The sequence below is a fragment of the Hermetia illucens genome, chromosome 4, assembly GCF_905115235.1.
Source record: "Hermetia illucens chromosome 4, iHerIll2.2.curated.20191125, whole genome shotgun sequence".
In the NCBI taxonomy this organism is placed as follows: Eukaryota; Metazoa; Arthropoda; class Insecta; order Diptera; family Stratiomyidae; genus Hermetia; species Hermetia illucens.
The window spans coordinates 132,708,813-132,724,676 of record NC_051852.1 but is presented as its reverse complement, the minus strand read 5'-3'; the positions used below and the strand labels follow the sequence as shown (position 1 = coordinate 132,724,676).

Here is a 15,864-nt window from a genome sequence, read left to right as displayed (position 1 = left end):
AAAGTCCACCAATTCAATATCCCTAAAAGTTGTCTGGCGTCTTGACATATTCCTGCCTTGTCTTCTTTCTCTACTATGGATCACCCGTACGGATTATGTGAGCCGGATTTTATCCACAACCAGGTAGTCGTAGTATCGCTCATAGATTTTATCGTTGTAGAGGCTGCGGAATCCTCCATCCTCTCGGACACGACCAAGAGTTCGCAAATTTTCATATTAAGAACCCAGTTCTCCGAGGAATACATAAGGATTGGTAGGATTATTATCTTGTACAGGAAGAGCTTTGACTTTTGTAAGCTAAAATAGGCCTTGTTGGTTGCCAATAACCGTACACGGATTTCATTGTCTTAGTTGTTAACGGTTGTTGATTCTCTCAAAGTTGTAGTACCCTATCTTTTTTGTACTTGTTTGACCAGTGCGATGTCGTTGATTCTTTGGTTTTCGGAACTGGAGTCGCCACCATGTACTTCCTCTTGCCTTCATTAATGTGTAACCCAAGATCTCGCGCCGCTTACTCGATCTGGATGAAGGCAGTTTGTACATCTCGGGTCGTTTTCCCCATAATGCCAATATCGTCAGGGTAGGTCAGTAGTTTCGTGGACTTAAAGAGCATCGTGTACCTTGTTAAAGGTTAAAGAGGACGCATGATAGGGCTTCCTCGGGAGTGATCCTGCTGTTTCAAACTGGCCTCGTACATTAGTCAGAATCAGCCTAGTCGGTCTTATCAATTTCATCGGGATATCGAGTTCTCTCATCGCTGTGTACAGTTTTATCGTGGCTATGCTATCATAGGCGGCCTTGAAATCGATGAAAAAATGGTGCAAATGATGGCCTTATTCCAACAGTTTTTCCATCGCTTGTCGCAGAGAGAAAATTTGACCTGTTGCCGATTTGCCTGGAGTGAAGCCTCTTTGGTATGGGTCTATGATGTTCTGGGCGTATCGGGCTACCCGCCCCAGCAAGATTGCGGAGAATATCTTATAGATGGTTCTCAGCAACGTGATATCTCTATAATTGCTGCACTGTGTGATATCTCTCTTTTAAAGTATAAGACAGATAATGCCCCGTTGGCAGTTGTCGCTGAGCAGCAATTGCTCATTCCTTAAGCATCAATTGATGAACCGCTTGGTGTATTTAGTCGCCTCCATATTTAACCAATTCGACTGTGATTCCGATATTTTTGTTGTTAAGCAGTACATTAAAATACTCAACACACACATATCTCCAATATTCCCATTCTGTCAGAAATCAGATTTCCCTCTTTGTCTCGGCAGGATGAGCATGGTTCTTCCAGGCTTCCTTTTCTCGTCCGTGAAGTCGCTTCTCCGCTCGACGGAGTTCGTGATAAGTCTCTGCGCATGCCCGGGTTGTTTAAAAATGCAACATTACTTGGTATGCAGCATTTTTCTGGTCCGTTTCTAGCTTACATTCGTCGTCCAACCAGCCGTTCCAACTTTTTTTGCGGCTGGGACCAAGCGTGTTTGTGGACTTATCAATGATGTCGTTCTTCAGGTCGTTGTGAAGATCATCAGTTGATGCTTCATCGGCAGGACATCTGTTAGCTGGCATCCCCCTCATAGATGTTACGGAGGGTTGTGTTGTGAATGACTTCAGTATTCACTTTCACCTGATTATCAGAGGAGATTGTAGGTTGTGTTGTAATTCAAGCTCGGAGCACTATGCCAACGAGATAGTGATCCGAATCTATATTTTGACATTCATCAAGGCTGAGAGGTGGTGGCGTTCAATCAGCATCTCGTCAATTTGGTTGAAATTTGTCCCGTCTGGAGAGGCCCACGTATGTTTGTGGACCGTTTTCGGCGCAAACCAGATACTTCCAACAATCATTTCGTGCGATACTGCTAACTGAATAATCCGCAGTCCGTTATCATTGGTATCCCTGTGTAAGCTATGGGAGTCAACCTATCACCTAAATACGGGTTCCGTCCGTATTTGACTGTTGAAAACTCCAAGTATGATTTTGATATCATACTTGGGACAGGCGTCGAGCGTCCGCGCAACTGCCTCGTAGAAGGTATTCTTGTTCGACTCTGCAGTCTCTTCTGTAGGAGCGTGAACTTTTATGAGGCTTATATTTCTAAATTTGCCTCGCAAACGCAGAGTGTACAGCCTTTCGCTTATATTTTCAAAGCCGATAACAGCAGGTTAAATTTTTTGGCTGACTAAGAAACGTACTTCGAGCACATGGTTGACCGGATAGCCGCTATAATATACTGTGTAGTGGCTCTTCTCCAGGAAACATGTCTCTATCTAGCACATCTCTTGCAACGCTGCTACATCAGCCTTATATTGGGACAGGGTATCGCCTTGCTGCTGAGCAGCATCGTTCTGTACAGGGAGCACACGGTTCATGAGAAAATCTGCAAATCTTTATTCCGTTTTTGTTGCCGGGTTCAGAGTTTTAAAGTCCATGCTGTCCGAGGCTCCATCCGTGGCTTCGTAACTTCGGTCTTCCTATACGGAAGTTAGCCCTATCCAAATTCAAACCTGGAGGACCAGTTGGTACAATTTGTCCCGTTTTTAGGCGCGGTAGACTTGCCTTCACCCTTCTCCGTCTACAGTTTTTCATTAAGAAAGAACTCGCAGCGATCACCACGTTGAGCTGGAGATAGGACTTATACTATCCCTTAACTGTCATTTTGCTCTTTCATAAACCTTGTTATACACTGCAAACGTTCAGCTCGTGACCTGTTTTCAAAGTGCCGCATCTATTGCTTATTGTTTATTTGATCTTGAACTTAAACTTTAGTAATGCGTAGTATCCAGTCTAATCTGGGGTTTACACCGTATATTGTCGCAGCTTCTAAACCAATTAAAAGAATTATGCAATTCGGAAGATTGTTCCTTATTTACTGATTCTATTTTATGCAAAATACGTGGTTACATAAACAGTATCCGCAGTATCGGGTACAATCTAACTAGTTTTCTCGACCCTCCGGTTGATAGGCTTAGGAGGTCCATATGCCCTGCCTTCGGCTCAGTGCCAACTGGATATGTTACGCCTTTCCTTCCTTAGGGCTTTAGGCGTAAAGCCTGCAGAACTCAATTCTTAAAGACGTCAAAATCGCTTTGAAGCTAACTGAAGACTTACCTGCTTAGTGTAGAAGCTAAGATAGGTATTTTCGCAGCCTCCGATTCGACTTTTATTCACTTTTTCGATGAGTCGGAGTCGAGACGCTCTCGTCATCCAGTGATATTTCGGTCAGCCTTTTGATGGTATCCCATCGACTTCAATACTCAAACCAATCTTAGCAAGTGGGTTCTCGTCAGCGGAAGCTGCATGTTCATACCATCGAAGACTTCTCTCTCACAATTTTTCCGCGATCCGTACAACTCATTTCGAATGTGATCAATGCGTGTAACGCAACTGATTCAACGCAACATTTTTGTGTCCATTACCGCGTGGCGACGTTCGTTGCTTTTCTTGTCAAGCTTGCACTCAGAAAGTATTTTTCTAGAATGACTGATGATTTAATTCAGAATAAAATGAATTAATTTAAAATTAAGTATATATTTAATGAAAACAAAACTATTTTCGAAAACATACATAGTTTTTATTGGCTTTTTAAGTATATTTCTTTACAATATTTACAATTTTTTCCGCTTTTTATTTTTAAATTGTTTTCTACTAGTTTTTACCATATTTTATGTCTTAAATAATTTTTCTTTTTACATTTGAAGGCACATTTTAATTCTCCTTTTCAACCTCTTCTGAATGTATTTTTTTTTGCTTTTACAAGTCAGAATAAAATGTGATTACAATTTGAAGATTTGAAATTTGAAAAGTTTAAATTTGGATTGCAACGTGACAGTATTTAGTAGTAAAAGAAATTAATAAGTATTTATTTTTGTTGTTAAAAAATTGATCGACTGTTTTATATATTTATAAATATCTACAAAAATTCAAAAATGATCATTAAGTAATGGATAAATCCAGAATTTTCCTCTGGTTAAGTATGAGTTAAAATATATATAGTATTTTTATTTTCAGCTTTTAACTTATAGCGCATTTCCGGAGCCTTCTTGCATGTAAGATCCTCCAAGGTTACAAGGGGCGGTTATTCATATTTCAAGAAATTATCACTGTTCTTTCGCTTCTTTCATTCAAAAATATAAGCATTAGCATAGCTTAGGCCTCATTTTGTTGCTGCACATATAAATGGAAGCGGAATATTTTTTCTAAAAACGATTCTCAAAGCAATCTATTGTCTTGAAGTAATACTGTGTCGATATAATAAGATAGGTTGTTTCTAAATTATTGAATTCGATTTGTGAATTTAATAAAAGTAGCAATCACATAATACTAAATGATTGTCGGTTGCTTCAAATTTTCAAATTTCAAACCTTCGAGTACAAAAAAAGGAGAATTTCAAGAAATAATTGTATATGGATGCCATAATGTAACTAAATAGGCCTAGAAGTAAATGATGCTTTTAAAGACAATAAAAATAGTCTACAATGATCATATAATTAGTAGAAATATGAAATAATATATCAACTTATTTCGGCAGTTTGTAAAAAAAAATACAACGTGTGTACATGAAAATAGAAAATATCTTTAAAAACCATTTTGTATAGTTTGTGATATCGAATCTTTGTTTGTTTTTATCAACTAGATATTGAGCTTAAATTTAGTTTTCGAATAACTATTTTATATTTCACACTTTGAATACTAACTCTTTATTAATTTTTTTTATATTATTCATCTTTTCTTCCATATGTTCCTTATTTTGCACATTTCTTTAAATACATCTTTAAGTAGTTTTTGCTTCGTTTTGGTTTTTAATATTTTTTTCTTCACAACAGATAGTTTTTCCTTCAAAGGTAATCTAAAATTATTTCAGCGTTTTAAGTACATACACCACATCGATATGCACAGTCTATTTTATCTTAATATGCATTGTATTTATAGTTTTGAATATATCTAGGTCTTCTTTGTCACTCGTATTATCATATGTAAATTCAGTTAGTGTTTTCTTTTAACGTTTTAGACAGTTTTTAATACTACATAAGTTTTTTTTCTCATATTCTATATTCAAACTTTATTTTTATCACTTTCCTAAATGTTCGAAGGATATAAGCAAACCCACCAATGAACGTTGTCCTAACAATGGTTTGGAGAAACTATGATAGGACTTTGTTCTAACTATTAATCTTTTTTATTTACTCTTCGAATAGATAGGATCACCGTTTCGCGAAAAATACAAGCATATTCTTTCAAATGATCCACGATTATTATAGTCGAGTTTATTATCTTTTAGAGTTACTAAGGATACTTACTAGTTAAATCTTTGTATAAAATCTTTTATCTACTTTCATGGGTATTTGGATTTTTCACTTTTAAGTACAATTTTCGAATGGCAGACTGTTTTTTAGGTGACAAAATCCATTTAATTTATTTTATTTACTTGTATAGTCACTTTTATTTTATTTCGAAAATTAGGTATATATTTTTGTATATAGTTTCTATGTTTTGTATATTTTGGGATATGATTACGGAACGTACACATCGATATGTTATTTTCGAATTTTTATTTTTTGTCTGGTTTCAAAGCGATCTTTTGTTTGCTTCATGGAGGATATTCAATGTTATATTTTGTAGATGTCCAAAGGATCGCGTTTTTTTGCTTTTGAATCAAGCTGGGGTTTCTTTTGAACACTGGGTGTATATATAGTATTGACTATGGAATTTTTTATAATACGAAGCTGTATATACGCCTGGAGTCCATTGTGTTTCACCTACTCTAAACTAATATTTGTCTTTAAAAGTTTAATAAGAGGAAATATACTTGGTCTCAGCCTCAAAAAGAGTCGGAACGGCTGGTTTGACGATGAATGTAAGCTAGTAATGGAACGGAAGAATGCTGCATACCGAGTAATGCTGCACGCTCAAAGGACGCGGGCACGCGCGGAGACTTATCACGAACTCTGGCGAGCAGAGAAGCGACTTCACAGACGGAGAAAGGAAGCCTGGGAGAACCAATAGGTCAGTGAACTCGAAAAGTACAGGGAACAACCGCACCAGGCGCGCAAGTTCAACCAATAAGTCAGCAGGATCAAGCCTTACAAAACTCGATGCGCATCTTGGCGAGACAAAGAGGGAAATCTGATTTCCGACAGAATGGGCATATTGGAGCGATGGGTTGAGTACTTTGAGGAACTACTGAGCAACCAGAACATCGACGAGTTGGAGGTCCCGCCAACTGAAGACGACGAACAAATACTACCACCACCAAGTATAGAAGAAACAGTCCGTGCAATTCATCGGCTGAAAAATCATAAGTCGCCAGGAGCCGATGGAATTACAGCCGAATTGGTTAAATATTAAGGCGACCAATTACACCAACAACATCACATTGTCCTTAAAGTGTGGGACAGCGAATCAATGCCTGACGACTGCCAAAGAGGCATTATCTGTCTCATACATCACACAGTGCAGCAATTATAGAGGTATCACGTTGCTGAGTACCATCTATAAGATATTCTCCGCTATCTTGCTAGGCCGGATAGTCTCATACGCCCACAACATCATTGGCCCATACCAAAGATGCTTCATTCCAGGAAAACCAGCAACGGATCAGATTTTCGCTCTGCAGCAAGCGATGGAAAAACGATTGGAATATGGACATCAGCTGCATCATCTATTTATCGACTTCAAAGCCGCCTATGATAGCATAGCCAGGGTAAAACTGTACACGGCCATGAGAGAATTCGGTATCGCGACCAAATTGATAAGACTGACTAAGCTTCCCCTCACCAATGTGCGAGGCCAGATAAAAGCAGTAGGAACACTCTCAAGACCATTCGACATAAACAACGATCTACGACAAGGGGATGCGCTATCATGCGTCCTCTTTAACCTAGCCCTCGAGAAAGTGATCCGTGATGCTGAGGTAAATGCAAGAGGTACGATCCTCTTTGAGTCTACCTAACTACTGGCTTATGCTGACGAAATCGACATCATGGGAAGAACCACCCGAGACGTACAAACTGCCTTCATCTAGATCGAGCAGGCGGCGCGAGATCTTGGGCTGCACATCAATGAAGGCAAGACAAAGTATGTGGTGGCAACGTCGGCACCGAAGACGAATCAACCAACAACATCAAACCGCCTGGTCAAACAGGAAGAATAAGGATGGGAGAATACAATTTTGAGACCGTTGACAATTTCTGCTATCTAGGGGTCGAAAATCACAACCGATAACAACTACGATGATGAAATCCGCGCACGGTTGTTGTTAGCCACCAGAGCCTATTTCAGCTTACAAAAACTGTTCCGCTCGAAGCGTCTCACCATACGGTTAAAGGTCTTACTGTGCAGGAAAGTCTATAAGGGCAATATCTATAGTAGAAAAAGAAGACGAGGCAGACCCTGCCTGAGATAGAGCAATGGCGTAGGTCAGGACGCCAGACAGCTTTTAGGGATATCGAATTGGTGGACCTCGGCGCAAAACCGGGATGTCTGGAGTTCCTTATTAAGGCAGGCCTAAACCGGATACCAGTTGTGGCGCCGTTGATGATAAAAAAAAATGATTAAAGGGAGTTAGACGCATTGTTCCATGAATACTTAAGCTAGAAACTAGATCAAATCTGAGGTAAAACGTAAATGTGTGGAAAGTGAATACAATAAAGCAGTCCAAGCTTAGAAGATAGTGAGATAAGTTTCAGGTCAAACCGAACATTCACGATTCCAAATTTCTGCTCTGCATTTGCACATTCTCCTTTTTCTTTTGTAGTTTTTTCCTGTTCAGAAACGGGGCCGACTCGTTTTGATTGCCACTTTCCTTGCCCAAAGGCCTGATCTGGATGGCGTCGCTGTTGAATATAATGGCCTGTTTAAGCCGGGCATTGGCTTTCTGTCAATGCTTTACACGACCGAAGACACGACAGAATAATTTTGCTATAGGCCAGTAATCGACTATATATTTTACAAGGTTTGAACATTTTTCAGGAAACCTTCGACAGATGTCGTTCTCTCCGGTTATCATATACTCTGTTGCATGGCACATGATCTTCGAGCACCAATTCCATTCTTATGATTACGCCAAAAGAAAGACTGATACGAAGAGCTGATAATCTAAAAGACTGTATCGTTCTCTTCAAGATTCAAATAATTTTTGTAGCGCTCGATAGCGGGATCTGCTCGTCTGCGTTGAATGTCCCATTTTTCTCGGTCATAGGTCTTGTTCGCGTTGGGTCGCGTGGTTCTTAAATCTAGTGCCTCAATTCATCATTGTTTCAGATCGTCTTTTGTTTTCGACAAAATGGAACATTTTATCTGGATACCTTCAATGGTGCTTGACAAAAGATATAAGCCGAGTTGGTTGAGGGTCAGTCTCTTGACCTCGTTGCCCTCAGCTCTAATCCTAGTTGGTCGTGGATGTTTGTGTTTATCTTTGGATGATCTCGCCTGTATTATTAGTAGCAGATTGCTCACACTAACTAGACGTTGATAAAGCCTAGAAAAAGGGATTATTTCCATGTGGAGTATGTCTTCCTCGAAAAAGAACAATACTGCTGCGATCCTTATTACTGCTAACTACTACTTGATGTACTGTAGCATTTTATAGGTAAAAAATTTCACTTATTGCAGGTAATTTACGGACTTTAACCGCAAATGAAAGCGGTGTTACCGGAAATTAACTCAAAGAAGAGGAAAATGAAGCGACTGCAGAACGTATATCTGGAGCCCTGTATTCGACATGACCTGTTTTGAGGCCTTCTGGCCAAAAATGAAGATAGTGTTATTATTATTTTATGCAGAGCGTTCGTGGATTTGCTCTGCTCTGGATGAAACCGAGGATCAATTAAAGTTTTTGATACAATAAATATTCTTATGTCTTTAGTGGGAAGCTATCTTGTCATTTGCTTCATTTAAGGTGGCTGGGACAGCCTACTGTACAATAGGAAGTGTCGTTCACCTTCGCAGCCACTCTCATGATCGATAATTAATTAATAGGACAGAAGTGATTGTGATCGTAAATGGCACTTCCCTCCTTCGATCAGCAGAACGCTCTTCACTAAACGTAAGTCGGATTAACTGAGACTCCTCGAAGTCAGCCGTTGAATGGCCTAGAAGTTACTTCACTGAGTTCCTCTTTACTCAAATAAATGACCAATGGATGGAAACGTGGAAAGATAGGCAAGGACTTCTGACGTATAAGGTTCATGGCAGATAACATGCGCTTGGAGTAATGTATTAAATTGAAAATGTTAGCGACCGCTGTGTATGCTTGACACGACTGGGAAAGTGCTCGAGGAACTCATCAGGATTAAATTTGCTGAAGCGATCCGCGCTTCCGGGAACTTATTCCTAAGGCATTTCGGGTTCAGAACAGAGCGATCCACAGTGGATGCTGTTATGGAGGCCGTGGATGCGGTTCGTCGAGCCGACGCACACAGCCGCCGATTTCGATGGCTAGTGCTCCTTATAACGCTTGATGTCAGAAATGCCTTCAATTCCGTAAGATGAACAGATATGTCAGGCATCATAGAAAACTGATTGCACATGCTAAGCTATCTTTTGCTGAGATTGAGGGATCTGAAAGACCGCTCTTTGATCTATGAGATGCTAGAGGGCCAGAGGAGGATGGATATTACGTCGGGAGTAGCACAAGGATCCATCTTAGGCCGGACTGGAACGCTTCCTACAATAGTCTGTTGAGACTCGAAATACCCGAAGAGGTGCGCCTGGTCGGTTGTACAGACACCGTTGCGGCATTTGATGCCGGACGCATTATTGAACAGGCGCAAAGCAGACTTGGCACATTGATGTGACGGATAAGCGGATGGGTGACATAGTTTCAGCCTTGCGTTGGAAAAAAACTGAAGTATTCATCTTGACCAGAAAGTGAATCGCGACCCTACGCCCCATATCGATCGGCGAGTTGACTATAGAGTCAGAACCAGCGGTAAAATACTTTGGTTTAATGCTCGACTCGAAGATGAGCTTTTTCGAGCAAACCAAAGCAGCACCGGACGGGGCCGTAGCTGGAGTCTTGGCCCTATATCTACTAGGAGATGTCTTCCTATGGGAGTAATGTAGTCGGTTCTGCTCAATGGCGCGGAGGTATGGGTTGATGCCCTTGATAAGGAGATGCAACGTAAGCGCTTTGCTCAAGGGCAGAGACGCGGAGTTTTGTGAGTGGCGTCTGCTTATCGCACTGTTTCAGAACCGGTCGTGATGGTAATTGCGGGTGTGATCCCTATTGCCTTCCTTGTTAAGGAGCGTAAAGTTATCGAGGGCGAAAACTTATGAGAGGTTGCCCGTGAAGAATGTGAACGCACCCTAACCAAGTGGCAACTCTCTTGGAAAAATGAGCCAAGAGGCAGATGGACTGCGCGACTCATCGACAATTTAGACCCATTGCTGAACCGAACGCACGGTGAGATTGGCTACTTCCTTACCCAACTTTTAAGCGGACCTGGAGGTTTTCAGTCTTACCTGCACAGAATTGGGAGGTCGCGATCTCCTGGTTGTGTGTTCTGGATTGGAGTGGCAGACGACGCTGAACAGATGTTTTTGTCTTGTTAAAGGTGGGACGGCTTTCATCAGTAGCTTTATGCAGACACAGGGGAGCTCTCTCCAGACAACATTGTCAGAGAAATGCTGAAGATCGCCGGCAGCTGAAGTCGTGTTGCGCATTATGTTCGGGCTATCTTATTTCGAAGAAGATGGAACTTGACCGGTCCCTCCGCCGGCATGGGGTTCCCTGAACTAACAACTCCCTTCCCCTCCCGTTGGTGCTTCTCAGTGAAACACGGATCGCTTGGTACTCTCCAACTATTGTTCTTAGCGCTCGATGGGACATAGCTTTAAGTAGTAGACTCATGATTATCAAAAGGTGCTCGGGATCAGCATCATAACTTTGGTCCGTAACGACAATATGTATGGAAGTGGCGTGCTCATTGCCGGAAGGTTGCCAAAGAAGCGTCGTTGATACGATCAAATTGTCCGACTCGATCAAAGTCGACGGAAAACCCTCTAAGGTTGCCCACAATAGTGAAAGCTAGATATATTAAACTGATGTCTAATAGTCGCTCAACTACGTCCACTTAAGAATCTGATTTAAAGGGGACGACTTCGCTATTAAATAGCTAAAGAAGAAAAGGATAATGGATTTGAAGGGACCAGTTTAGTCAAACTAATAGTTAGTAGCGACAAGGGATAACTTTTAGAGATTTAAATAATGCAAGCCTCTGGAACATGGGAGTACATAATCCACGTACATGATAGACAGTTTACGGAATAAAGTTGCCGTTGGACACGATTGTGAGATTGTCAAAAGAGGGAAAGATTGGAGTAATTTTTATAAGATATTATGATTGGAACCAATCAGGTAATGTCAATGCTAGTACCATTTTTTGCGAAGAACATTCATTGTATTACACCCGTATTGAGAACACAGAGCCAGATCCCAGCTTGAGTTTTTGAGGGTTTGTAACGAACGTAGATGTCAGGAGTCTTCTTGGGAATTTTTACAATTTCACTCGAAAAATATGGGGAATATCTCGGATTTTGTAAAAATGGCTTTTATGGTATTTGACCACACCTTTCAAAATGTAATCTCTCTTGGAATATAAGCCCACGTGGAAGATACTGGAATTGAAGATACTGGTTACTCACAGAGCTGCTAGCTTTACTACATAATAAGCCGTAAAAATGCTCTATTGGTGAAACATAAACCATCCAGAAACGTATTTCGGGAATGAACTGTTTGTTTTTTTAGACTGTCCCTCTTTGTATAAGCATAAAGAAAATAAAGTGTTTTTCTGACGAAATATGTCCTAATTTTTCACTAAATTTTTATTCTGTCGGATTCCATTTCAACAAGCTCAGAATATATACATATATTTTCCTGCCACCCGAAAGGTACCAAAAAGTATGTGGGGTAGCAAAATATCATTTACCATCGAAGTCGATGGTAAATGACCAAAAAGCCGGCCGAAACAACGATGGTTTGATACGCTGGATGAGGATTTAAAGGCCTCGAGATTGCACTCAGATCAGGCATTCGATAGAGCCAAATACCGAAACTGATCACGACGAACCGACCCCGCTTGTGAACGGGACAAAGGCTGAAGAAAAAGAAGGTGCAGTTCGTGACCTTATTTGAGGTGACAGGCATGGAACGAAATTGTATCAAAGATATCAATCATGGTAGCTACAATAAAATCGCTAGAGGGTATCAATTTAAAAGAGTTTGTGAGCGATGAGTTCCTAAGTTTCTGACGAAAAAAGAGAGAAATTCAGTTTCGTTTCAATTAATTGTCAAAAAGTGAGCGAAATGTAAAGAATATCGGGGATAACGAGCAAGGTCCGTGGTGCTGTTCGGAAATATGATAAACCAGAGATCATTTCTTCTAAATATACGGTTGCCATTAACCCCACATAGGTCCCAATGTGTCAGTTGCACTATCGTTTTTGGTCCTTGATACTATCCCATCACTCTTCTATGCTACAAAGCTCTAGGGCAACCCACTCGTCGGCCATCTTGTAGTAATGGGTCCCATTGCATAAGATAACCCGCAACGAAGTTACCACTCTTTTCCAATGTGTGACTTATCCCTTAGTGCCTCATCTTCTGATCCACGGGCATCTGGTCTGGTAAAACGGTTTACTGTGTGTCTGTCTGTCTGTTCCTCACACGCACTTTTCTCGGAGACCGTAGCAGCAATTTTTTTCCACCTAATATAGTCAAATGAAAGGTCTTGGTTAGTACTTTCCAAAGCTGGTCTTAGTTTTGATATTGGTTGGAAAGGCGGAGAGTTCGGGGCCATTCTCAGAAACTGCCTAACCGAAAGCTCTGAAAATAATCAAGAGGCTGCCACTGTATAGTGGCTAGGGTCCGAAGTGCCTTCGATACCGATATCCCTTCAAATAGAGTTAATAATAGTATATTACTATAATTTTCAGTAATTGGCTGCAGAACCCCTCTTAAGTTCATCCTAGGTCCTATGGTAATATAGGCTATAATATGGAGCTTAATCTACCAGGTTTGGTGGAAATCGAACTATTACTAATAAAGTTATAATAGCTCAAAGTTGTCACGTTTTTGGAAGTTTAAGATTTTGAATATCAATGTCACCCGAAAGTGAATATTCTCACATAATATATGCGTATATTACGTGTTACGTACTAATGGGGCAAATTTACACTCAGATGTCATTATAAAAAAAATACATAAAACATCTCATACCTGAAGCGTCGAGCTTCCGATTTCCCGACTTGTTTTTATTGTCTTCGGTCAGAGTACCCCGGTGACATGATGCACACAGAAGTTGATTAACGTTTGGACTTTTGGAAAAACTGTTGGTAACTTTCCATGCGCTACTCCCAGAAAGAATGGCAAGCTCTAGACTTTTTAAATTATTTTATAAAATTCTAGAAGGACAATGCGCCCTGTTTGTATCTATAAATAAGTGCTTATGTGTGGCATATGTAGCGTGTCAATCGCGTCTATGCGCTGTAGCTGTGCATCAGCTACCCCAGGACTTTTCAAGAAAAAGATTTGAAATCATTTTAAAAAATGTTGATTAGCGAACAAGAAGTTCCTGTAATGAACCTCATCGGTTACAGTGAGAAGAAATATTGATAATTTTCAGTAGATGAAACCATCAATGATCTCCAGGGAAAAAAAGGCTTAATACCAGTAAACAAAGTTGTTTAAAGAAATTCCATATTTTTTGGTGAAAGACTCAAGTCATCTTAATATATCACTAACCGCGACAAATTTGTGAATTTTAAAAGAAGAAAATTAAGTATCCAAGTTTATCGATATCTGACAAGCGTGAAATTCTTGCGCTTTTCTTTCTGACAAAAAGTGAAAAATAATTACACTGCGGTAGATATTTTATTTTCTGCGAAGATTATCTGTAAGTGGCAATTTTACATCACATAAACGGCACTTACACTAGACCTAATGCGCGGAATTTTTTTGTGCGCAATTACTGTAGACGGTCAACCATGTGCAATGATTTTTCCCCATCATACATGTTTAGTGATAGGGAGTTGAACTCTGAGTATAGTCTTCACGGTCGAATCGTCTTTATGACGATATTACATGATTGTCACCACTGAAAGATGGCGATTTTGCTGTTGGGGACAATTGACATGAGAGTTACTCCGAAGATTTGAAAAAAGTGGTCATTGTGGTTATTGAATGGAGTTGTCTCTCTGTTGAAACACAGGCTAAAGACTCCAAACCGGACCGAAAAGCGAGCAATGGATTTGATAGTTGGATTGCCTTAACAGATCTTTAAAAAAATGCTGGAATGAAAAATGGGACAAGTGGGTCCCGAAATACTTTACAAATTTTTAGCCGGAAAAAAAGTATATGTCTTACTCCATATATGTCCTCAAATAGTATTCATCAAGAAGTTAGTAACGAAGTTATACTGTTAGCTATATTATGGTTAGTACATACGCGCTAGCTTGTCAGTCATCGACTCAGTTACATAGTACATACCCTTCCGCATATTTAAGACATTCTTACTAAATCATATAAATACTAAGTACTACAACAGTTATTTTTCTTTCACTTATTTTCACTTGATGGATATTCTTATGTCCTTAATAATATAAAATGTATAGATGACCATTTTCACCAGGGATAAGAAGAGGTCCTCTCTTCCTTATTGAACTCATCGCTTCCTAATTTGTATAAATACTTAATCGAATTTGCCATTATTGTTTGTCTATTTATATACACCTTGCATGCGTCGAAAGGATACATAAAGACAAAGCGAGTTAAATTTACATTCTCTTATTATGAATTCATGTCTGCTCCATCACGTGAAAATGAAATGACAAAGGAAAGTTGTTCGGAAGACATGAAACCGTCATTGATCAGCTTTTAAATTTTGGAAAATTCGTTTTTATCCTAATTATCGGCTAAATCAAATATAATTTCCAAAAATTGAACGGTATCATAAAGGAAAATATATTGTTTTGAAGTTTTCTACACAATCATAATAAGTACATGATAATACTAACTACGTGGCTAGAATACAAATATCTTGATATATACAAGTTAGGCTTCGTAAATTATAAAATTCATTTACCTAGGAAGCGCTGTTTGGCGCACATAAGTAGGATATTTATATAAATAGATAATATTTTATCCTAAAAAATATGATGATCAACAAAACTATGCAAGTTATTTCGCATTTGTTGCTTTAAAGTTGAACAAAAATAACACAAGAAAAAAAAAACAAAAACTATCAAAAGCTTTAAGCAAAAATCAAGAAAAAAGAAAAACAAAATTAGGCGTGAAAAGTCTAATAACATTTCGCTGATTCTTTAAGATAAAATCATTTCAAAGGAAATCCTTAAAGATACTTTTCGCCTAATGGAACATTTCTCAACGATTGCTTTTTGCGCGTATAAGTAGAATTTGAGCTTCTCAATAATAATTGTTTTCTCACAGACTTTGAATGGTTTTTAGAAAATGAGAATATCTTTAAATCTCACAATTTCGTCGGATCATAATTTTCTAAACTCCACATTTGTCGTGGATTTGAATCGTCACATTCTTCCATGAGGATTTTCGACTTTTGCTCATCTATCGCGAGACATTTGCCCGATGAGCCGTGTTGAAGTTGTTTGGTTTCGCCTTGATACGACCAGAACTGAAAGTAGACCAAGGAAAGGGTTAGAGGCGATACAAAAGCAATTACTGGGATTTTACCTGGTTTCCTTTAGCTCCGTGGCAAGGATATAGAACTACATCGTGTCCTGCATAATCCAGACAAGCTTCGTCTCTTCGAATTTCGCCTGTTTTACTAAGCATCCAGTACTAAAATTATTTTAAGATAAATTAGACAAAAACAATTCCTATTGTC

General features: G+C 39.5%; 1 protein-coding gene across 7 annotated transcripts in view; it reads right to left on the bottom strand.

Moving 5' to 3' along the window:
- Positions 1-13,974: 13,974 nt before the first annotated feature.
- Positions 13,975-15,864, bottom strand: part of LOC119653512 (putative polypeptide N-acetylgalactosaminyltransferase 9) — a 405,357-nt gene continuing 403,467 nt past the window's right edge. For all 7 annotated transcript variants that reach the window (XM_038058174.1, XM_038058173.1, XM_038058180.1 and 4 more), the window contains 2 exons: positions 15,711-15,818; positions 13,975-15,651 (listed from right to left, as the gene is read on the bottom strand). In XM_038058174.1, coding sequence (XP_037914102.1) covers positions 15,490-15,651; positions 15,711-15,818 — 270 coding nt within the window. In that variant the 3' untranslated portion in view covers positions 13,975-15,489. The remainder of the gene's footprint in view (positions 15,652-15,710; positions 15,819-15,864) is intronic.